Source organism: Brassica oleracea, chromosome C9, assembly GCF_000695525.1.
Source record: "Brassica oleracea var. oleracea cultivar TO1000 chromosome C9, BOL, whole genome shotgun sequence".
NCBI classification, from domain to species: domain Eukaryota; kingdom Viridiplantae; phylum Streptophyta; class Magnoliopsida; order Brassicales; family Brassicaceae; genus Brassica; species Brassica oleracea.
Genome location: NC_027756.1, coordinates 10196284 through 10219252, shown reverse-complemented (window position 1 = coordinate 10219252; position 22969 = coordinate 10196284). Strand labels below are relative to the sequence as shown.

General features: G+C 32.9%; 2 protein-coding genes across 3 annotated transcripts; one reads left to right on the top strand and one right to left on the bottom strand.

Annotated features, from left to right (window-relative positions):
- Positions 1-1339: 1339 nt before the first annotated feature.
- On the bottom strand, positions 1340-4760 carry LOC106315886 (transcription factor EGL1-like). Its single transcript, XM_013753720.1, has 7 exons — positions 4426-4760; positions 3966-4238; positions 3371-3467; positions 3213-3284; positions 2119-2868; positions 1604-2014; positions 1340-1515 (listed from the first exon to the last, which is right to left on the bottom strand). Exons 1-7 carry the CDS (start codon positions 4542-4544, stop codon positions 1444-1446), a joined length of 1794 nt encoding a protein of 597 aa, XP_013609174.1. The 5' UTR covers positions 4545-4760; the 3' UTR covers positions 1340-1443.
- Positions 4761-14893: 10133 nt separating this feature from the next.
- On the top strand, positions 14894-21692 carry LOC106319137 (kinesin-4-like). Of its 2 annotated transcripts, none has more exons than XM_013757379.1 (21): positions 14894-15108; positions 15619-15781; positions 16030-16181; positions 16293-16391; positions 16754-16987; positions 17085-17168; positions 17308-17385; positions 17478-17570; positions 17647-17676; positions 17960-18301; positions 18390-18471; positions 18554-18649; positions 18738-18917; positions 19019-19125; positions 19213-19391; positions 19519-19683; positions 19778-20031; positions 20152-20315; positions 20419-21002; positions 21099-21205; positions 21377-21692. In XM_013757379.1, exons 2-21 carry the CDS (start codon positions 15661-15663, stop codon positions 21436-21438), a joined length of 3213 nt encoding a protein of 1070 aa, XP_013612833.1. In that variant the 5' UTR covers positions 14894-15108; positions 15619-15660; the 3' UTR covers positions 21439-21692. The 2 variants fall into 2 exon arrangements, with proteins under 2 accessions (XP_013612833.1, XP_013612832.1); XM_013757378.1 differs by having other exon boundaries at positions 21096-21205.
- Positions 21693-22969: the final 1277 nt, after the last annotated feature.

The window sequence follows — 22969 nt, the reverse complement described above, 5'->3', positions numbered from 1 at the left end:
TAGGGGAAGAGTCATACAAGGATAGCACTTTGATCATGCAGCTTCTCCGTGACAGTCTCACTCTCTGGACATCCGACATGCAGGTTTGTTTATTTCCTTTCTCTCTCTTTACACACTAAACAGCTGTTGCTTGATTTCATAATGTAATGGATGATGAAATATTTTGTTGGTGTGGATCAGGATGAATCTGCAGATGAGATCAAGGAAGCAGCAGCAGGTCCGAAGCCAACAGAAGAGCAGAAATGAAGAATCTTGTGTAGTCATCACTTGTGTAATGCTTACGTACTAACTCTTGTAGTCTTGTATTCTTGCAAACTCTTGTAGTCATCAGTCACAGACTTGTAAAGCTTTGTGTGTATATAAACTTGTGAACTCTTGTAGTCTTGTGAACTCTTGTAGTCTTGTCTATATAAACTTTGTATACCAAACTTTTATTCACAACACAACACTCTTTTTCATTCATCACACATCTTCTCTCAAGTTCCTTATCAAGTTCTTTTTTGAAAACAAGTTTATAAACAAGTTTTTTTCGACTTGTAAACAAGTTTTATAAAAAAATTTCATCTCATGGTTTCTTTTTCTCAAAACACTTTTGAGGGATCATTTGATGAAAATTTTGATCAACATTTGAGAATTTTTCCATTTAAGCTCGGATTTTGTTATTTCGAATTATTCTCGATTATTGTACTAATCTTTGTTTTTATGTTTTTTAATCTATGTTTTAAATGTTATCTTTTAATATATTTTATTTAATAAATAAAAATTTTATTAAAAAAAATTAATTTTTTTTAAGAACCCCTAATTAAGAAACTCCCATTGGACCGCTCAAAATGGGAGTTTCTTAATTAGAGTTCTTAACCCCATTTAAGTACATTTAAAATATAAAATAATTATTAAGAAACCCACTTAAGTATCATGGGATAATCATGCTCTAAGGCATTATATGTGAACAAAACACTTTTCTAGCAGCTTTTGACCAACCATCTTTATATTTTCAAACTATATTTTTAAAACATTAATTTCCTAAATATACCAAAAGAATATTGAAATCGAACTATCTTCTATCTATTTAGATTTTAGTATATGATTTTGTTTGGTAGAATCTTAAACTAGTCACAAAATATGCATTTGGTACTATTTTACTTTTTTTTTTCTTTTGCAAACATTACTTATCATCAAGAATGGTTATTGCACGAGCTAGGCCGAGTGTTTTATTTCACTTCATCTAATCTCATTATATGTCAACTAAGGAACTCATATTAGTCTACGACTACGTTATGAACCAAAAGGAATTCTATTTTTACAAGATTTCCAAAGGATCTTCCAAAATTTTCAAAATCTCAAAAAACAAAAAAAAAAATCTGTTTTGAATATCTGAGTACAAAAGATCAGAAAATTAAACCGGAACAAAAGCTAATTCTTTCAATCTAAACCGTGAGACCTTTAACATATCCATGCAACTCGTTGAAGTGCATCTTGAATCATTCCTGTTGTGGCTATTTTTGTCCCTTTATGCTGCAACCAACATTAAAATATATATCAGTTTCGGTTTACTCACATTCCGGTTGGGTAACATAAATTTAGCTTGTGTAAATGGATGTACCTTGCAATTGACAGTTAAACACAATAACCCATCCCCGGTTGAGGACTGTACCGAGTGAGAATCCAGATTGAGGTCACTAATAACATCCATTATCTCAAGCAATATCCCTTCTCTCCAAGCACACCTAAGCTCAATAACCACCTCATTGCCAAACGAACCGATCCTCAAATTATCGGTTAGACCAGCATAACCGGTATCAGCCGGTTCATCTTCTCCCATATCACTCTCCTTCCTCTTGTTGTTCAAACAATTAGCCGAGGCGCTTTCATCTTCACCATCCGGTTTCTTCCTCTTCATAGCCATTCGCATTTCTGTATCGATAGATTCTCTGCAAGATTCCAATTCTTGAACCCGTCTTTGCAGTTCTTGAAGATACTCAATCGTATCATCAAGAATCGACACCTTATCGATCTGAAGAAACCACATGAGATAAGATTACTTCCCTTGAAAACATAATAGTTTTAACATGCACATACAAAAACACTATTTGAAGCAAAATTGATGGATTAGGTTACCTTACTAATCGAAGGAATCATTGATCTCAACGTCATGAACCGATCATTCAATTTCTCACGGCGTTTCCTCTCGGACAAGGCGTGGTTCGCGGTTTCATCTCCAACCTTATAACCGCTATCTTCGGGTGTGTCCTTTTGGTGCATCCGAGGAACCTCAAAAACAATTTTCTTTAACATGTTTTGTGACTTCTCTCCTAACGATTTTGCAGACGATGATGATGACCTCCTCCACCGCGTGAAACTTGACCGCTTATCCAAGTTATGAAACTGCGGTCCAAGAACTAGCTGATGTGTTGTTTTGAAAATCGTCGAGATCACGCCTTGGTAATGAACATCATCGTCCATGTTTACACGGTTACTCTGTTCTTGAATCTGACCTAACCTTTGACTCTTACTCTTTCTTGGGCCGCAAGAAACTCTCCCAGTTGCTCCAACAAACGTCTGAGAAACGCAGTCGCTGGAATTAAGCGGTTGGTGAAGGCAGTTACTGAGTTCTTCACCCACAAATTGCCAGCTCTGTACGTGAGATGCACCACCACCGTTGATGAACGAATCATGATCATCTGGTTCTTGCTCATACACGCTTGTAGAAGTTGTCGGAAAAGCTTCAGTTCCGAACACTGGAATGTATTTATCGTTGCTTAAAGGATCGAAAATTTCTTGATAATCGGATCTCGTTGATAAAGTTCCATGAGGAGCTTCAAGGAACAATGTCTTCACGCATTGTATCACGTTTAAGTTCTCTGCAACCTAAAATAATTTTTTTTTAAAAGACAATAAATTAGCCCTTTTAACTTTCATTATTCACTATTAAACGCTGGAAATGTACAGCTTTATGACAATATTGATTAGAAATGTCGGAGAAATTAAACCTTTTGTCAGATGGGACTTTTTTCTGTCCTATTTTTATTTATCTAATCAATGTAAATTATAAATATGTTGTTTAATATACATGCTAGAAATACCTTTACCTTTTGTGCTAATTTTTGATAGATAAAAAATTAATAGGATTATGTATCCTGTTGATTGGTGTGATCTCCTAATGCGTCGAAACGGCTGAGTTTTATAGGATAAATATAAAAATATTGGCTTACATGTTCGGTCGTGCCGATCTCAAGAACTCCTCCAAGAAATGGGAAGCAAACCACTGTCAAAAGCGAAGCACTCTTAAAAGAGCGAAAGCAGCGCCACATGGAAAAGCGTTTTAGTTATAGCGTTTCCAGTTGAAAACAGAAACTACTCAAGAACTTACTTTTGCGAGAAGAGAGCGAGTGAAGACTTTGCTATCGGCGGTATGAGCGTTACATAGCCATATTGGTTGCCCGTTCGCCAACGCTCCTCCGGGAATTCTATAATAATAAAAAGACATTTTTTAAAAATCATTTTATGTTTTATTCTTAATCGGCCGGACGAAAAAAATGCTTATATACATCATCATTTATAACTCATGCTAAGGTTGATACTTTGTAAAAAACACAAACGTAAAAACATTGCGTTTGTAACAATCAAACTCGTCCATGTCGGAATAAGTGGAAGATGAGAACTGAAGGAGACATGATAATAAAGGATGTTTGTCTTTTTGTTAGACAAAATCAAAGTACTCTTAATTATAATTAAGTTTGATTAATCATAATTCATATCTATACGAAATTACATTGATCTTTGAAATTTTGCAATAGCATACATTTTCTGTCAGTTTTGTAAGTAGAAATATAGTACATAATTTTAAATATATATATATAATACATAATTTTTTTTTATCAAAAAGTACGATACATGTTTTGAAGTTGTTTTTTTTTTAAAATGGTTTAATTAGTAATGTATTATAAGATTAAAGACGGAATTACCCTTCACCAATGTTGAAGACGAAAGACATGCATACTAAGTAAAACCACTCAGTGTCGGTGAGATCTTCCGGAGAGAGAGAGGCGGCGGAAGCCCGTCTAGTGACCTGAGAACCACAGGAGGTTGAAGATTCCGCGAGGGAGAGAGATTCGTAAAGCTCTCTAAGCTGCTCACTTCTCTCAAGACCCAACTGGTCAGCTTTGACTTGCGATGCTTGAACCGTCTTCCTCGTCTTAATGTCTCCATTGTAGTATCCATCTCCCCATTCCAACAGTCTTTTTTTTAACCCACAACATACAGATAAAATTTGAAAATGAGAAAGATTGAATGTTGAAATGAGCCCATAATTAGTTTTTTTTTTCTCAGTTCTTGATTAGAAACAACAATGTCTCAAGTATTGTGGAGAAAGCCAAGAAAACTTTAAACTTAGAGAAAAAAAAGGGTAAAGATTAGGAGATGTACCCTGGTTGAGAAGAAGAGACAGACCAAAAGATTCCGTAACTCCATTGAATGTTTCGAACTGAAATAGCGAGGTGCTTCTTTAGATTTTCCGGCACCATTCTGTTTTCTACAGCAGCCATTATTGGTAGACAAGGAAAAAAGCAGAATGGAATTATAGGGTTTGACTTATGAGTTGGTGATTTTTACATGACACTGGTTCAGTTCGGGAAGGAAGAAGACAACAAAGCCCCATAACATTTATCTTGAACCTTCTAGATACGGGAAGAATAATAAAAAAAAACTTAAAATAATATTTTTTATATTTGAAAGTTACTATTGTTATGGTTGAATTGAGATTTGAGTCGAGAGAGAAAGGACGGTCTCGGAATCTCTTTATGGACACTTAAATACACTGTTATATTATCATAGAATACATAAATTTACGAGGATTTTTTTAATAGTTTTGGAAAAAAATAAGTGGTAAAGAAAAAAATAGCAGGAGTGTTGTTTTTCCAGTGGCTTTAAACTTTGGGAATTAGCTTAACTCCCAACTTTATATCATCATCGGTTGTGTAACTTGGTTCATGTTCAATATAATCTTCTAGACGATAAAGAAACAAAAAAGTGGGTACTTACCCTTCGGTTGAATATTGTGCTCCTAGCATCACTCTCTTTTTGTATTTTATTTGTCAAAAGAAAATTAAGTTGTTCTTTCTCTTTGTACTATAATTTTGAGTGGAAGTTATAAATTCTAAATTAAGCAGAAGGAAACTTACACTATCTATATTAATCAACACACAACACATAACTCGTACTGCAGACCCCAGATTTCACAACGCTGCAGCGCACCGATCCTAACCCCTCACCGTGGGAGGAACTGCCTCCACATCCACCGATAGGTTATTGATGCGCTTGGCGTTATTCGAACCCAAGACCTCACCCTTTAACAACTCTCCACAAGACAAGTTGTCACCAATTGAACTGTAACTTGGGTTCGAGTAACACTAAACGCATCAATAACCTACCGGTGAATGTAGAGGCAGTTCCTCCCACGGTGAGGGGTTAAGGTCGGTGCGCTGCAGCGCACCGACCCTAACCCCTCACCGTGGAAGGAACTGCCTCCACATCCACCGGTAGGTTATTATGCGCTTGGCGGTACTCGAACCCAAGACATCACCCTTTAACAACTCTCCACAAGACAAGTTGTCACCAATTGAATTGTAACGCCCCGATCGCCCACGGCTAAAGGGCCGCCCTCGCCCGCTCTCTCGGCCCGTGGGCCCCATCCCGTTCCAGCGATCGGTCTGTTAATTTTTCCAAGGCTCGAAATCATTGTTTACTGACCCTGCAATCGCCCTCCGACTCTCAAAGAACGCAACGTCCTCGTTGCGGTCCACGACGCCTCTCATGTCAGAACTGAGATGGCTAACCAGCTCTGATACCACTTGTAACGCCCCGACCGCCCACGGCTAATGGGCCGCTCTCGTCCGCTCTCTCGGCCCGTGGGCCCCATCCCGTTCCAGGGATCGATCCGTTAATTTTTTCAAGGCTCGAAATCATTGTTTACTGACCCTGCAATCACCCCCCGACCTTTTCATGTGCTTTGGTCTCATTCGCACGCTATCGCGAATCACTTTCCGATAGGTCACCCATCATTCCACTACTTCAGCTCAAGCACGCTTAACTCTGGAGTTCTTTTAGGATGTGCTCCGGAAAAAGGTAAGTCAACTTTGGTAACATATGTAGCCAAATCAATTCTCTTAGCCTTTTCACATATCCCAACTCGGGATGTTACATGTGCTTACCCATTATTGGTTTATGGATGAAACTTAACATTAAATCAAAACAGGTGTGACCGTCTTTTGGTTTTAACATGGTATACGCGAGTTAGATTTGATCTTAATTTATCAGTGATCGATTGTGGTTTTATTGACCACGATCTGTAAGTGGTTCAAATACGATATATTATGTGTTATAGAATACAGTATAATTTAGTTCAAAGTAGTACAAAAACCGTAATTTTAAAGAACGTATTAAAAACCCATATCAAAATATAATCAGATTTAAAATAATATATAAAGGACATTGACCAATCTAATTAGTATCATAATTCATAAATAAAACATCCATATAAAATCCAACCAAGCCCTATTTTTGCCAACAACGGTTGATTGTTATGAGTCCAATATATACAAGGGAAAATTGTTTTTTTTTTAGCAAAAAAATAGTAACTATGTTCTTTTAGACTAAAATCTATTTTGGATCATTTTTGTCTATAATACCCTTTAATATTTTTAAAAATAAATTTAATAAATAGTTGTACAAACAAAAAAAATTGGAAAAATAGTAACTACAGATAAAATACCTATATGAACTTAGTGGTATATTTTTTTGGTTCTAAAAATTTTTAAATCATAATTTTCAGATCCTGCTCTAAATAAAGTAGAAATGACATTCTACGAAGAAGAAAACGAAATCCATTTTTTTCATTGAATCTACAATGTTTAGAATATGTGATCTACGTAAATAAGAATATTCTAAAAATATTTAGAATACACATTCCGCGCTCAACCTACCGATCAAAAATCTGCAAAAATCAAAATCTACACATTAATATAAATCTAAAACACGTAGAAACCGGCTTCTACATATTTAATGTAAATCTAAAACATGTAGAAATCAAAATCTACACATTACTATAATTCTAAAAAACCTGTAGAAACCGATTCCTACAGATTACCTATATTCTACGGATAAGAAATCAGTTCCAAAAAATATGGAAAACAAATATTTGGGAATATTCACTTTCATATTTTGAAAAAATCAATTTAAAAAAAAACGTGTTAACCTTTTTCTCACGCCGTCTTCTATATTTCATTGATTGTTCACAAAATTTTCACATTATTTCTACCATGATTCATATCTATGCTTTGGTGTTTGGGAATTGGTTGTAGCTTCAGGTTGGAATACTTACCTAGGCACGGGATCGATCGATCTATAATTCGAGATCGGTCAATCTGTATGAAATCGACCTTTGCCGATCGAGTGAAATGGACCAAGTCGATCAGTATATGCTCAGCGTTCTTTTTGTTCTGCATAATGATCAGGATCGATCGATCCGTTCGACTTTGTAATTTCGGATCGATCGGTCCCGCTTGATCGAACCCATTATTTATTATATTTAAAAATTACAATTTTAAGGACATTATTGTTATTTTGAAAATAATTAGCCTAATGAAACATAAAGTATATGAAATTAGTTTAATGAGACATAAAATATATGGAATTAGTCTAAAGAGACATAGTTATCATTTTTTTGCTCTAAAAAAACAATTTTCCCTCTATACAAAACCTTTTATAAGAAAAAGTTCAATACATACACAAGAAAATATAAATGCTGGTAGTTTTTTTCTTAAAATATAACTGATTTTAATGGCTACACACGACGAAGAACACGAAATTTAAGGTTATGCCTCGAGGATCTCCGGGGAAACAGACAAACAAGCTTGCATTTCATAATTTATTTATGTTCTTGTAATAGTTTCTGCATTGATTTCGAATGTTAACAGGTCGAATTTACATGCTCAAATTAAAAAAAAGAGTAGAATTTTTAGTTATTTGCGATTCTGTTCCATGCAAATAAAAAAAAGAAAAATCTCATATAATTTATGTCCTATTAGGCTAAATATTTTCAAAATGGCAATATTACCTTTACTTTCAATTAAAATTAGAAATTACAATTAATAAAACAATTGTTAAATATTAAAATATAATTTTTAACTAAAATAATTAAAAGATATTAAAAATTCCCAAAAATATATAATATTGCAATATACATTTTTGTTTGGTCGTGGACATATCATGTGCCCAATATAATTGTTCTATTAATAATTAAACATATGTTTACTTTTTATTATTTATTTATTTGATGTCTAAATATTTGCATTATTTTTTCAACAAACGAATTATACACTCATTGTTATGCAATATTTTTGAAACCAAAAATATATAATACTGCATTTATATTAACTCTTACTTACAAGGATGCTTTATATAATATAACAAAATCTCTAATCCATCTGACTTTATACTTAATTTCATAACATATTTTAACAATTATATACTACATTAAACAACTTTATTATAAAAAGATGATAGAAATATTATGTTATCAATAACATAAAATTTCATATTATTCCTATTAGCATTGATTTTTTAATTGAAAAATATATAATAAATATAAATTAATTGATCAATTTTTGTATATTTAATAGCATGATAATATTTATAAATTTTTATATAAAAAATTCAAAGAAATATTTAATATTTAGATTAATTTTTATTGTGTATATTTTATTTTTAGTTTAAAAAGTTTATAAACAGGAATCAATATATATGCATAAATCACTGGTTTAAAAAGAAAATGATTTAATAAATAAAGAAACTAAATAATTCCAAATATTCTCTTTCCATATTTTTGGAACTGATTATACTTATCCGTAAAATTTGTATTATACTATATGTAGAACACAATAAACATGTTTGAAATCAATTTCTACTAGTTTTAGATTTATAGTAATGTGTAGATTCTAATTTCTACAAGTTTTAGATTTATAGTAATGTGTAGATTCTGAATTCTACAAATTTTAGAACAATAGGTTAAGCGCGAAATGTGTTTTCTAAATATTTTTAGATTTCGATTATTTACGTAGATCACGTATTCTATACATATTAGATTCAATGAAAAAAAAGTGAATTACATTTTTTACTCTGTGGAATGTCAATTCTACCTTTTGTAGAACAAAATATGAAATTATGATTTAAACATTTTTAGAACTTGAAAAAAATACCAATAAATTGATATAAGTTTTTCATCGGTAGTTACTATTTTTTGAACTTTTTTTTGTTTGTAAAACTATTTATTTGATTTATTTTGGAAAATACTAAAAGGTATTAAAGGGAAAAGTGGTAAAAAAAATTAATCTAATAGGATATAGTTATTATTTTTTTGGCCTAAAAAAATAATTTGTCCAAAAAAAAAAGTTATATACATTGAGTCGGGAAGAGAATCAAACAACGTTAAGTGATTGTATGAATTAGATTTGACAAAAATGTATTTAAATGAGATATTTAAAACACTGGAAGAAATCAAGAGCTATTTATTACCGTAAGCTATAGTATGTTTTTAATAAAATCTTCGCAACTCCCAAAATAATCACCCCTAACTAGGACTACTTGTCGTGTCTGAGCCTTGAAAGAGGAGTATATGGCTTTGTTTGTTTTTATTTATTTCTTGTATATGATTACACGTACAACTTTTTTTTCTCATTTGATTTTAAATATTTAATGTATTTGAATTAACACACTGATAATCATATATAATCTGTTAGAGGTTCTCGGACTAATTAATGCCGTACTTGTCAGTCACATTTAAGCGCATGATATCACTGATTTAGATGTAAAAAAAATAACGATGGTTGATATGTTCTTACTTATGTTTTCAGTAATTTCCTAATACTAACTGATTAATCATAGTTTTGTATGATTGTATGAATATACATGCCATCAGTGTTATTCGTACACTGTGGTCATCGTGAGTAGACGCAAACATGACTATAGCCTATAATCTCCGCTCCAAAAAGGATCATTTTGACTTCTGTGATAGAGGATTTGACTATAAATAATTATAAATACATACCACCAATTCCTACTTCCTAGACAGTTACATATGTAAAAGATTTGTTACAATTTAACTATAAAAACAAGTGAAGAGATCAATTTCTGCGTTATAAATACCAAGGCCAGTGTAAAGATAAAATGATATACTCGAACATTGGATGTAAAAAATATGTGAAGATAAATAAAACATATTTTAGAATGAAAGAGATGCTCGCATTTATTGAGTGGAACAGAGTCTTCGGTTGATTATCGAACAGTCCATTTTTTTGTGGTCCAGTATATTAATTTGGCATTAATAACATTGTCAGCACCAGCCACTCTCTATGATTCTATCATAAATTATTAAACCAACCAATATAAAACTTAATTACTTTAACCAATTAAGCTTAGCTTGTAATAGTGTGACCACACCTGTATTCGGTTTACTCATTACTATTGGAATATACTATCAAGTGATCGAAGTGACTTAGATCATAGTAAAAGGTACCTTTCACGTAAGTATTTATGCATAATCCACGTAGTCTTGTTTCATTGTATTTTTGCTTATGCGTACGCAAAGACATTTTAGTATTTTACCATTTAAATGAATATATATAGGCATAATGTTTTATGTCAGATGGTGCTCTACGCTCGAAACAGTCATGACAACAATCAGTAAAAGTAGTAGCTGCAAGTTGAAAAAAAAGTAGCTACAAATATTACTATATATTTTGTAAAATTAGTTTCATCAAAAGTTTCTGTTTTTCTTCATAAGAAAACTGAAGCCTTCATTGTTTGACTATTTGATAAGAAAACTGAAGCCTTCATTGTTTTATTTGATTTCCGCTAAACTACAGTCCACGTGCATGGTTCCGAAAATTTTGAATTTCATGATTTGATGGATATGATATGGTGTAATTAATTCGAAACTACATTATCTTGCATTTTTAACGCATTAATTAAAAGTTATAATTTTATTAAGAAATTATTCTACTCCACCACTCTTTTGCACGATCTATGGATGATGATAGTGGCGCCACGCATGAACATGGAAAAATAGAAATATGCACATGGCCATTTACATAAAATACGTACGTAAACCATACATTAAAACCCCTTGTAAAGTACCGGTCAGGTCAGTCCAAGTTTGGTTTTACAAGACTCTAAGCTCCAATGGATCAATCATCAAATGATATTTCGTTCTCCTTTGACCTGCGTTTATGATTAGGCCCGGATTTGTATAAAATTGTAAATCATTGACGAAAAAGCTTAACGACTATATTAAAAAGTCTTTTTGAATATGTGTCACTCCCTAATGCCATTAGCTTGGAGTCAAACGCCTACCATTTCTCACAACTTTATGAACTAAACCACAATTTAATGTTTTGTTACAAGAAGAAAAAGAACACCACAATATGTTTTTGCTACCTAAGTTTGACAGGATTTTAAAAATATGAAGGTCGTTAATAGTTTTTGTTTAATAGTATCATTAGGACAAACTCAGGACCTCGTTCTTTAGTTCCAATGTGACCTCCACATCAAATATAATGGTGGCAGCATTAGATGTTTAACTACATGGTATTTTAAAAGAAAAAAAATTGCTGACTACACGAAATACTGGTCATCACATATAGCTAACCATACAAACTAAACTAATGTATACCTAGCTACGCGAAGTATATGTTATGCATGGAAACATCCCTCAACTTAATGTAGTTAACATCATGAGTTTAATTTCATTCATACAAAAAGTGATGTGGATGTCAGAGACCGTTTAAAGTTTTCGTTTTTATCAATTAAAAATGATGTACTTAACAATAATTTAACTAAAATTAGATTTTTTTACCAGCGTTTTAAAAGCGTAAGAATATTTTTAACAAAATTTAATTTACAAAATTAATATGTTTTATAAAATTTTGACAAGTAGTGTTTTAACATTTTTATTTTAATGTCTTTGAAAACTATATAGTTATATTATTTTATTTATATTAAATATGAAAGTTACATAAGATATTATTTCAGTTTAGTGACTATAAATTTTTATTTGTTTAATATAAAATTATTTTATTTATATTTTCATTAAAAAACTGCATTCATTTAAACTTTGTAAAACTTTCATATTAGATTCTTATTCTTAGATTATTTTTATTCTTAAAAGTATATAATTAATAATTATGTATGCGATAATATGTTTGGTTTAAATTGACATTCAATAAGTTTTAAACAAATAAAATTTTAAACTCAATAAATTGACGTCAAATAAGTTTTATAATTAAAAATTTATCAAATAAGTATATATCACACAATTAATCAAATTAATTACATAAATTTTGTTAAAAATTAATAAGAAAATAGATTAAAATAATTAAATAATTAAATAATATCTTATATAACTTTCATATTTTATATAAATAAAAGTAATACAGTTATATAGTTTTCAAATACAGTAAAATAAAAATGTTAAAACACTTCATATAAAAAATGTTAAAATATATTGATTTTGTATAAAAAATTCTTACGCTTTTAAAACGTGGGTTAAAATCTTATTTTGGTTAAATTACGGTCGGGTAGTTCATATTTTAATTGGTGAAACGAGATATTTAAACGGTCTCTGACATTTACATCGGTTTTTAGATGAATGAAATTAAACTCGTGATGTTAGCTACATAACATCATTAAGTTGATGGATGTTGTCATGCATAATATATACTTCGTGTAACTAGGTACACATTAATTTAGTTTGCATGGTTAGCCATGTGATGGCCAATACTTCATGTAGTCAACAATCATTTTTCCTATTTTAAATATACATTCAGTTACTATTGAAGTACGGTTAAGCCCAGTTCGTAACTCATGCCTCTCTGGTTTGATCGAAGCTATTCAGATTCATAATTCAAAGCAACTCTAGAGCTGGTTAACCTATTTTTATAACTAGTTATTACATTTTCTCTTAAATCATATAACAAAACTATCATACAAACTACAAATTTTATCCTAGTAAACAAATATAAGATTAGGGCTCCGACTAGTAACATGTAGTATTAGAGTTGAATTACAGTATGATTTGTAGTCTGATATAACTTGCAGTAAAAAATATGTAGTAAAAACTATAAGTTTATATGGTAAGTTTGCAATAAAAATAAAAATTACCATTTTATTAAAACTTATGGCTGGTAACATTTTTGATGTATAAGTTGCAGTATGGATTATGATTAAAAGAATTGAATATATAAACATATAAATAAAATTATTTTAATAAAAACAAATAAACCATTAAGCTATTTTAAAATAAATAAAAATAAAATTTATTTTAAATAAGTATAAGAAGTTTGAAAAAATAATTTTCAGTATACATTATTTTCTAAGTGTTATAATAACTACTAATAGTCTAATACTAATTATTCTAATATCAATAATAAGTTAAATTAAATGAAATAATAATAATAGCATGAACTTTAAATTAAAATCCAATAATAGCAAAAAATTATAAATATTCATTCCAAATCATGTTTGTAATCTCATCTCTTATGTTATGTTGTTCATGTATTGACCATCAGTTATTATTTCTTCTTCTTCAACTCGTCGTCTTTGTTCCTCTTGACCACTGCTATATCTATCTTCAAAATCAGCGTCTGGAATTTTGTGAAGCCTGATAAAATTGTGAAGAACCATTGTAGCATGCACAATCCTATTTTGGATCTTGATGTTGTAGCGAGGCAAATTGTTAAGGATTCTCTATTTCTTTTTTCAAATTCCTAATGTTCTTTCAATGACTGAGCGAAGTGATGCATATAATTTGTTGAACAATTCCTTTTGTTCCAAGGAGGACCATCGTCAAATTCCGAAAGATGGTATTATGCTTCCTCTCCTCGGTATGTGACTAGAAATCTTCGTTTATTGGCATATCTAAAATCAACAAGATAATATTTACCTATAGGAAGTTTAGGGAATATAGAGTCTCCATCTATTGCATACTGCAACACCAATGAATCATGTGTAGACCCAGATGCACCTAGCCATGCATACGTGAAAATCATGTTTATATCACATTATGTTCAAGCTTGTTTGTCCATGTCTATCCAACCGCATCGTGGGATGTTATTCTCACGGCTCAGTGATACGTCTCTCCCTCGACTACTTTTGTATGGAGCAACACGTGTTTGTTTTCTGTATTACCACTTTGATGGACCAATAGGTGACCTTGGAGGAGATTCTAGCTAGTGAAATGGTTTGTGAGTGGTGATGCACGTCAGTTGTATAAATGATATTTGAATCGTCTCCATAATCTTGGGTTTCTAGAACAGACTTATCCAGCTGTTCATTCTCAATTTGTTCAGCATATTTTGCATTTTGCACATGCGTTGAGTACATATACGTACTACTACCCTAACGTCCAAATATGCGCTTCATAAGTTACATGTGCGGGATCCATCCCATTTTCACGGATCATTTTTGCATGTAACATAAATATCAGTAAGAAAGTTTGTTACAAGAATTTTTTGTAAAATATAATTTTGGTAGGATGATGAACAAGTTGAAGGACATACGATTTCAGTTAGTTTAGGGGTTTACGTGGGCCTGATTGGGCCGCATAATCAATATGAATATTATTGTGAATATATCCGACGAATTTATAAAAAAAAAGTTTGGATGGGAAAAAGCGGGAAGAGCCTTTCTGTAGCGAGGGTAGGGCCCACCAAAAACATACAAAAACGTAAAGCAAAATCAAACATAAATAAATACTGTAATTATTATTGTTTTTGTAAAAAGAATTACAGGGAAATTTTTTTTTTTTTCTCTATTTTCGAAGTTGGAACCGTAATTAGGATTTGTTTTTGTCGGAATCTAAAAAAAGAAGAGAGAAAAGAAAGGAGGAAAAGAGTGAGCAAAATCGTGCGACTGGAAATTTCGAATTTCTCATCCGGCGAGGGGATTCAAACGTCCTTCTCCGTTGCTCGCCGTGAAATCTGAGCATTTCCTTCAGGACCAGTCGCCATTTTTTGCATTGCTTCGACCCCTCGAGAGGTTTATCTATTATCTTCTCAGGTACTTACCCTTTCTTTTTATTTTTTTCCTGGCTACGTCTCTGTTACAAAGGTGCAAATGCGTAATTGACTGGATCTGCGTAATTGATTTGGTCGGCATTGTGGTTAAATTACTGGGAAGAACCAACGTCAAGTTTGGTCCGGGGGTAAAAGGGTTGCGGCTGTAATTACCGCCACATACGTTCAATTTGCTGATAGGGACAAATTTACAATGATTGAGTTCCAGGCAAAGAAGTGAAACCACCTTTTTGATTACCAAAAAAAAATATGAGGAAGAAACTTCATCATTGTTTATATCTTAAACGGTTTTTTAGCCCTCACATAGGAGAAGTAGTCTTATGTGAAATTGAAAGCTTTAAACCTGTTAGGTCTTAGTTGTATCATAGGAGGGTTTAGGTTATGAGAGATTATGTTAGAAGGTTAGATTGATGAAGCAAGCCCCTTTTTTTTTCAATATTTACCACGAATTAGTAAGTTGATGTTGTTGACAAACTTTCTTTGTTGCTTTAAGGCCTCCTTCTCAACTACAATCATGGGAACTCTCTGAGTTGGAATGAACATTAATCTGGAACAGGACGCCAATATGAGTGGTGTCTATGCTCCCTCCGATGCTACTAGTTTTCTCAGTTTCGACGGCTCAGAAACTCGTTCAAGCTTGGATGATACTAAGAAAGGTAACGTCATCTACTCAATTATCTCTCAGAACTTGAGTATGACACGATTATTCAAGTGCTTAGAAGAAAAATGGTCAAGTTTAATATAATAATCTTGGATGAGTCGATTTCTCTGGCTTGGTACGGGTTGCCATATTCCAATAGGATCATGGTAGAAATGAACCTTTAAGCTCATTGTAGGTGTAGGTGTAAACCATAAATGGACGATGGCTTCTCTTCTCACTATTTCTTCTTAATTTTGCTCTCAGGTCATCAGAATTTGGTGGAATGGTTAAATCAGACACTTCCTTATTTGAATTTACCATCGGAAGCTTCAGAGGACGAAGTGAGAGCATGCTTGAGGGATGGAACTGTCTTGTGTAACCTTTTGAATCAGCTTAGTCCTGGTTCTATGAGAATGGTACTTATGAATTTTTATTTTGTTCACCATTTGGTGCTAAGCTTCTGTTTTTCTTTCTCTCTCTCTCTCTCTCATTTGCTGCTAAACTCACACTCTCTGGCTATTCTATAGGGAGGCAGCTTTGAGCCTGCTTATGTAAAAATTGAGCGGTTTCTGACTGCTATGGATGAGATGGCCCTCCCCAGGTTCGAGGTTTCAGACATAGAACAGGTTTGTTTTCTTCTATGGAAATAACTTTTCGTTTCTGTAGAAAAAAATGATTTCTAAAATAGGGAAAATGTGGTTGGTTTATATAGTATTATATCATCACATAGGTAAAGAGATTGTGAGTTTACCCACCTTGGCTTTTATAAAATCTAACCAATTCAGGGTATTGAATTTTTGTTAAAAGTTAAAACAAGCCTTGTTTTTTGACATCATCCGGCTGCAACGCTGTTCTCATCATGGCTATTGTCTGATTTGCTATTCTTGATAAGATTGCATGAATTTTTCTCCCATATATTTTCTTCTCTCTGCCTTCTCGCGTGTTTCTTTATGGAGTTATGCCTCCTAATAAAAAGTAAAAAATGCAGGGGGATATGGTGCCAGTTTTTCAGTCCCTTAAGGCGCTTAAAGCTAGTTTTTCCGATGGTGGTAATGATAAAAACTCACTATGTGCAAGGAGGAGATGGAGCTTGCCAGAAGACCATTCGGATCCAAGAGGAGATGACCGCAACTTTACTGATGGATTCCAGTCAAAGGAAGGATTTGAGATTGACATATCGGATGCTAAAATTTCAGAATTACTAAAATCTAACAGTTTACGAGTAAATTATTCAAACTTATTTTTTAGTAGACTGTGTCCAACCGTTTAGCTTTTAGCTCTTTTATCTGATTCAAATGGTGTTTCCTTTGTCTTTGTAGAATACACCTACTCGGACGCTGTTTGACATGCTGGATAAGCTTCTAGATGAGAGCGTGAAGAAGATGAATGGACATGTGTCTCACGTAAGACAAAGATTGAGCTACTGATACCTTCCTTCTCTTGATACTTCTAATCTGGTTTGCCTAAAATTTGAATCCTTAGTTCATGGAACATTTCTTCTTATGCTCCACATGTTTCTCCATTTTCCGGTGTGTTGTTCAGGCTATGGCATCACTCTTGAGCGCACTTGTGCAAGTGATAGAAAAGAGGATCTCAAATCAAGCTGATAACCTGAAAAATGTAAAGATTACATAATACTTTTCTTCTTTGTATTGCCCGTGTAAATATAATCCTTCTTACCAAGTAATGAAACATGTTTATGAAATGTGCAGCAAAATATACTCTTCAGGGTACGTGAAGATAAATACAGGTCAAGAATAAAGGTCTTAGAAACCTTGGCAGCTGGGGCAACTCAGGAAAACGAGGTACTATTGTCTCATAGTTTCAGTTTATTTCTGTTTCGCTTATTGATTGGTCTTTCTATTATTTTCTTTGTTGCAGATTGTTACGAATTGTATGGAACGTACGAAGGTATTTTATTGATTCAATATGTATCGTCTCCTTAATGCATACTTAGCCTTAACTTAGTTCTTGCATCTGGAACAGTTGGTTTACATTAGTTCCATAATTTTAGCATACTACTTGTGGAAAGTGACGTTTAAGCCTAATCCTAGATATTGATATCATATCATAAGTCATTGTGTATGCGCCCGATACTTTAATACGTGACTCCGGCATCAATTTTCATCCGCCTTTTGTATTAAATTTCTTTATCTCGATTTTCCCCAATAATGGGGTTTGTTGTGCTCTTTAGCTTGAAAAAAACAGAATAGAAGAAAGAGAAAGGTCAGAAGAAAAAGATGTGGTGCGTCTGAAAAAGGAAAAAGAGCTCAGTGATGCTGAGATTCGTAAGCTGAAGCAAGAACTCAAGGTGGTGAAAGAGACGCATGCAAACCAGTGCTTGGAGTTAGAAGCACAAGCACAAAATAGTAAAGTTGAGTTGGAGAGTAAATTAAAGGATGCAGAGTTACAAGTTGCCGAATCAACTAGGAAGGTCAAAGAACTCGAGAAGTTGTACTTATCTAAATCTCAAAAATGGGAGAAAAAAGAGTGCACCTACCAAAGCTTCATAGACAACCAGTTTGGGGCTCTGCAGGTTTGGGGTTCAATATATAGTATTTATTCTAAACAATAAATACCTTTGGTAGTTTCTTTGGTTGACATAGTTTTTGTGAATTATGCAGGCTCTGAATGCTACTTCAGCGTCTATAAAGCAAGAAGTCTTAAGGACGCAGAAGAAATATTTTGAGGACCTAAATTACTATGGTAAGATTCATTTCTGTCACCAATTGTGTATGTATGTTCTATTCTGGAGCACCTGGCTTCATATTTATAATATTGTTCCTAGGTTTAAAGCTCAAAGGAGTGGCTGATGCCGCAAAAAATTACCATGTGGTCCTTGAAGAAAACCGAAGACTGTACAATGAAGTTCAGGAATTGAAAGGTAAAACAATTTGGGTCATTGTACTTTGTTTGCATTCGACCATTCTGTCAAGATATGACTTTGTTCTTCTCTTGCATTTATTTTCCAGGGAATATCAGAGTCTATTGCCGGATAAGACCATTCCTTCCAGGGCAAAACAGTAGACAAACTTCTATTGAGTACATTGGTGAGAACGGTGAATTGGTGGTTGCAAATCCGTTTAAGCAAGGGAAAGATACCCATCGGTTGTTTAAGTTCAATAAAGTTTTCGGTCAAGCAGCAACGCAAGGTTTAAACCTCTTTCCTCTTATGTATATAGATTAGCTTGTTAAGGACTTTATGTACATATTGATATTTCCTGATTCTATTTTTTTTTTTTTTTCAATGCAGAGGAGGTTTTCCTAGATACTCGACCATTAATTCGTTCTATTCTTGATGGATATAATGTGTGTATATTTGCGTATGGTCAGACGGGCTCTGGAAAAACTTATACAATGGTGATGCCATACTTGATTTTGCTCCTTTTATGTTTCAGCCAAGCATTATTGCTCTCTAACTCACATATTTCCATTTTGCTAATACAGAGTGGGCCAAGCATCACTTCAAAAGAAGACTGGGGTGTCAATTACAGAGCTCTGAATGACTTGTTTAACTTAACTCAGATTAGACAAAACACTGTTGTGTATGAAGTCGGTGTTCAAATGGTTGAGATATACAATGAGCAAGTTCGTGACATACTTTCTGATGGTGGTTCCAGTCGAAGATATCCTTCTCTAGGCTAATATTATGGCTAGATTTTACTTAGAATATGTACATTCATATATACATAGATATTTATGTATATGTTTGCATATGTTGAGTTCGATATAAAATTTCCTTAACTTGCGTACGTTAGGGGTTTGGAATACTGCCTTACCAAATGGGTTAGCTGTCCCAGATGCAAGCATGCATTCTGTGAGATCAACTGAAGATGTGCTTGAGCTGATGAATATTGGGCTCATGAACAGAACCGTTGGTGCCACAGCCCTCAATGAAAGGAGTAGTAGATCACACTGGTTTGTAGACTTTTTCCCTCAACTTGTTTATCTTCTGATATTATCTTAAGCCTAGTTACCCAAGGATTAAAGCAATGTTGCCCATTCTCTACAGCGTTCTTTCTGTTCATGTACGTGGTGTCGACGTGGAAACCGATTCTGTGTTGCGTGGTAGTTTGCACTTGGTCGATCTTGCTGGAAGTGAGCGGGTTGATCGCTCGGAGGTAACTGGAGACAGGCTCAAGGAGGCTCAGCATATAAATAAATCATTGTCAGCCCTTGGAGATGTCATATTTGCTCTAGCGCATAAGAACCCCCATGTGCCGTACAGAAACAGCAAACTGACGCAAGTCCTTCAAAGTTCTTTGGGTACTTTCTTTAACCCTCTTTGAAGATAACGTTTAAGATTATGGCTCCACGTATTGCATGATATATCCGTTGGCTTTATGTTGTTGGTTCCCTTAACTCTTTGTCTTAACTATTTTGTAGGAGGACAGGCCAAGACTCTTATGTTTGTTCAAGTCAACCCTGATGGAGACTCTTATGCTGAGACTGTTAGCACTCTGAAGTTTGCAGAAAGAGTTTCTGGTGTGGAATTAGGTGCAGCTAAAAGTAATAAAGAGGGACGAGATGTTAGACACCTCATGGAACAGGTGCTTATTTTCTTTCTATCTCTCTCTCAAGATTTAATCTTTCCCATTGAAAGTAAATAGAGAACAAAGGTAAACATATCTTGATACCATTTGATGTCAACAGGTATCAAGCTTGAAGGATGTCATTGCCAAAAAAGACGAAGAGCTTCAAAATGTTCAGAAGCTAAAAGGTAACAATGCAACGGTGCCGAAACGTGGTTTAAGCAATTTAAGATTGTTGGGGCCTTCATCACCTAGAAGACATTCTATAGGACCATCACCAAATGGTCGACGAGGAAAGCCCTCTGGTTTATTTGGAAGATCAACATCAGATGTTGACAACTGCTCAGAATATAGTAGTAAGCATTCTGATTCTGGTTCACAGCGTTCATCAGACGAACTTAAACATCGAAAGGATCTTCACCAACTGTCTAAGTTTGCTGGTGGGTCGAAAGAAATTGACCTTGAAGACGATATTGAACTCATAGGCCTTGGGGATGCAGATTCTGAGGATAGATTGAGTGATATCTCTGATAGCTGTCTTTCGATGGGAACAGAAACTGATGGCTCCATAAGCAGTGCAGTGGAGTTGACTCTTTTCCCTGAAACCGAGAAGCCTCTTGAAATAACCGAACGACCTGAAGCACACTTGGCCCCTGAGAAACCCGAGAAATCAGCGAAAATGGTGAAAACGGTGACCAAAGACAAGTTAGTATCCTCTACTATCACGCTTTAACAGAACAATATGAATGCTAGTATGAACAGATTCTTATGTTTGTTTTGTTTTGGGCGTTTTAAAAGCAGAACTAGTATTCCATCGAAGATTCCAAAGCAGACCTTGAAACCACCAGGCCAGACAAGACCTTCTCGTCTGTCAATTGCCACTAGCTCCTCCTCTAAGGCCTTAACAAGTAATGTCTCTATTACATAACCTCTCTTTGACTTGTATCCTAAAAACCAAAGCGTTTGCACTTTGCATAGTTACATTCTATGATCTTTTGTGTAAACTATGCATATGATGTCTTCTTTAGTTTGTCAATCTGCTGCGTGAGTAATCTAACCTTCTTCTTGATTGGCCTCAGGTGCTAAAAGACCGACGATTAGCACTTCAACTTCAATGAAACCACTCAACAGAAGGCGGTGAGGACTCAAAGGACGGGGGGAGGAAGATTTGAGATGAATCTGAGCTGTTGGTGTTTAGTAGCTAATTGTGTAACTAAAGCATATGATATGATGTTTTGATCAAAAAAAAAAAAAGCATATGATATGATGTCTTCTTTTTTTTTGCTTTTTTTGGTCAAATGATATGAATATGATGATGTCTTCTATTTCTATGTAAACCTACTTTTAACGAAACACCATGTGTTAACTTAATGCTGTCCACGTAAGCTTTGATTACTTTTGAGAGAGGGAATAAGTTACTTTCGGTTGATGCTAAATCACAGGAGGAAAGTACTCTAATTTACCCCATTTACAAAAAAAATTATTCTCAGTATCCCGTCTATTTTCTAACTAACCCTTCTTTTTCTTCCTTCCCTCTTTGCCCTTTCTTTCTTTATTATTATTTTTTTTTCATATGTTGCAGGATCCACACAACATTTTCTTTTTCTTTAACTTTTTTTTTTCAGGTGGATCCCACCTCAGTCTTTTGTAACGAGGAGGGCTTTTTCTTTCGGACTTTTTTTCCCAGATTTTTTTTTAAATTTTTAAAAGAATTATTAATGAGTAACATTACTAAAATTATGAAAACAAAATTAAAATTTAGATTTATCTTAAAATATTTTTTAAAAATAATTAAATAACAAAATAAATTATTTCAATACTATTTCAATAAATAAAAAATTAATTTCAAAATAAATTTAAGAAAATATTTATATAATTATTTTCCTAAACGAATTTTTTCTCTTTTATTTTAAATTTATCAAATTTAAAATAAGACATTTCACATTTTAATCAACAGCTAATTTCAAAATATTTATATAATTATTTCAATAATATTTCACCGTTCATAAAGCTAATTTCAAAATATTTATATAATTATTTCATCACAAAAAATATTAAGGTACTAGGGCCTTTTAGAATAAAGTTCTGATTACTCTCACTGCTGTGAAAGACCCTAGTACCTTAATATTTTTTGTGATGAATTTGTAATTTTGAAAATATTTTTATAACCTAAATTAATATAAATATTTTATTAAATTATGTTTGAAATTTTTGATTAACATATTATTAAAATACACATTTTATTAAATTTGTATTTTTGAAATATTATTGAAATAATTATATAAATATTTTGAAATTAGCTGTTGATTAAAATGTGAAATGTCTTATTTTAAATTTGATAAATTTAAAATAAAAGAGAAAAAATTCGTTTAGGAAAATAATTATATAAATATTTTCTTAAATTTATTTTGAAATTAATTTTTTATTTATTGAAATAGTATTGAAATAATTTATTTTGTTATTTAATTATTTTTAAAAAATATTTTAATATAAATCTAAATTTTAATTTTGTTTTCATAATTTTAGTAATGTTAATCATTAATAATTCTTTTAAAAGATTAAAAAAAAAAATCTGGGAAAAAATCTGAAAGAAAAAACCCTCCTCGTTACAAAAGATTGAGGTGGGATCTACCTGAAAAAAAAAAAGTTAAAGAAAAAGAAAATATTGTGTG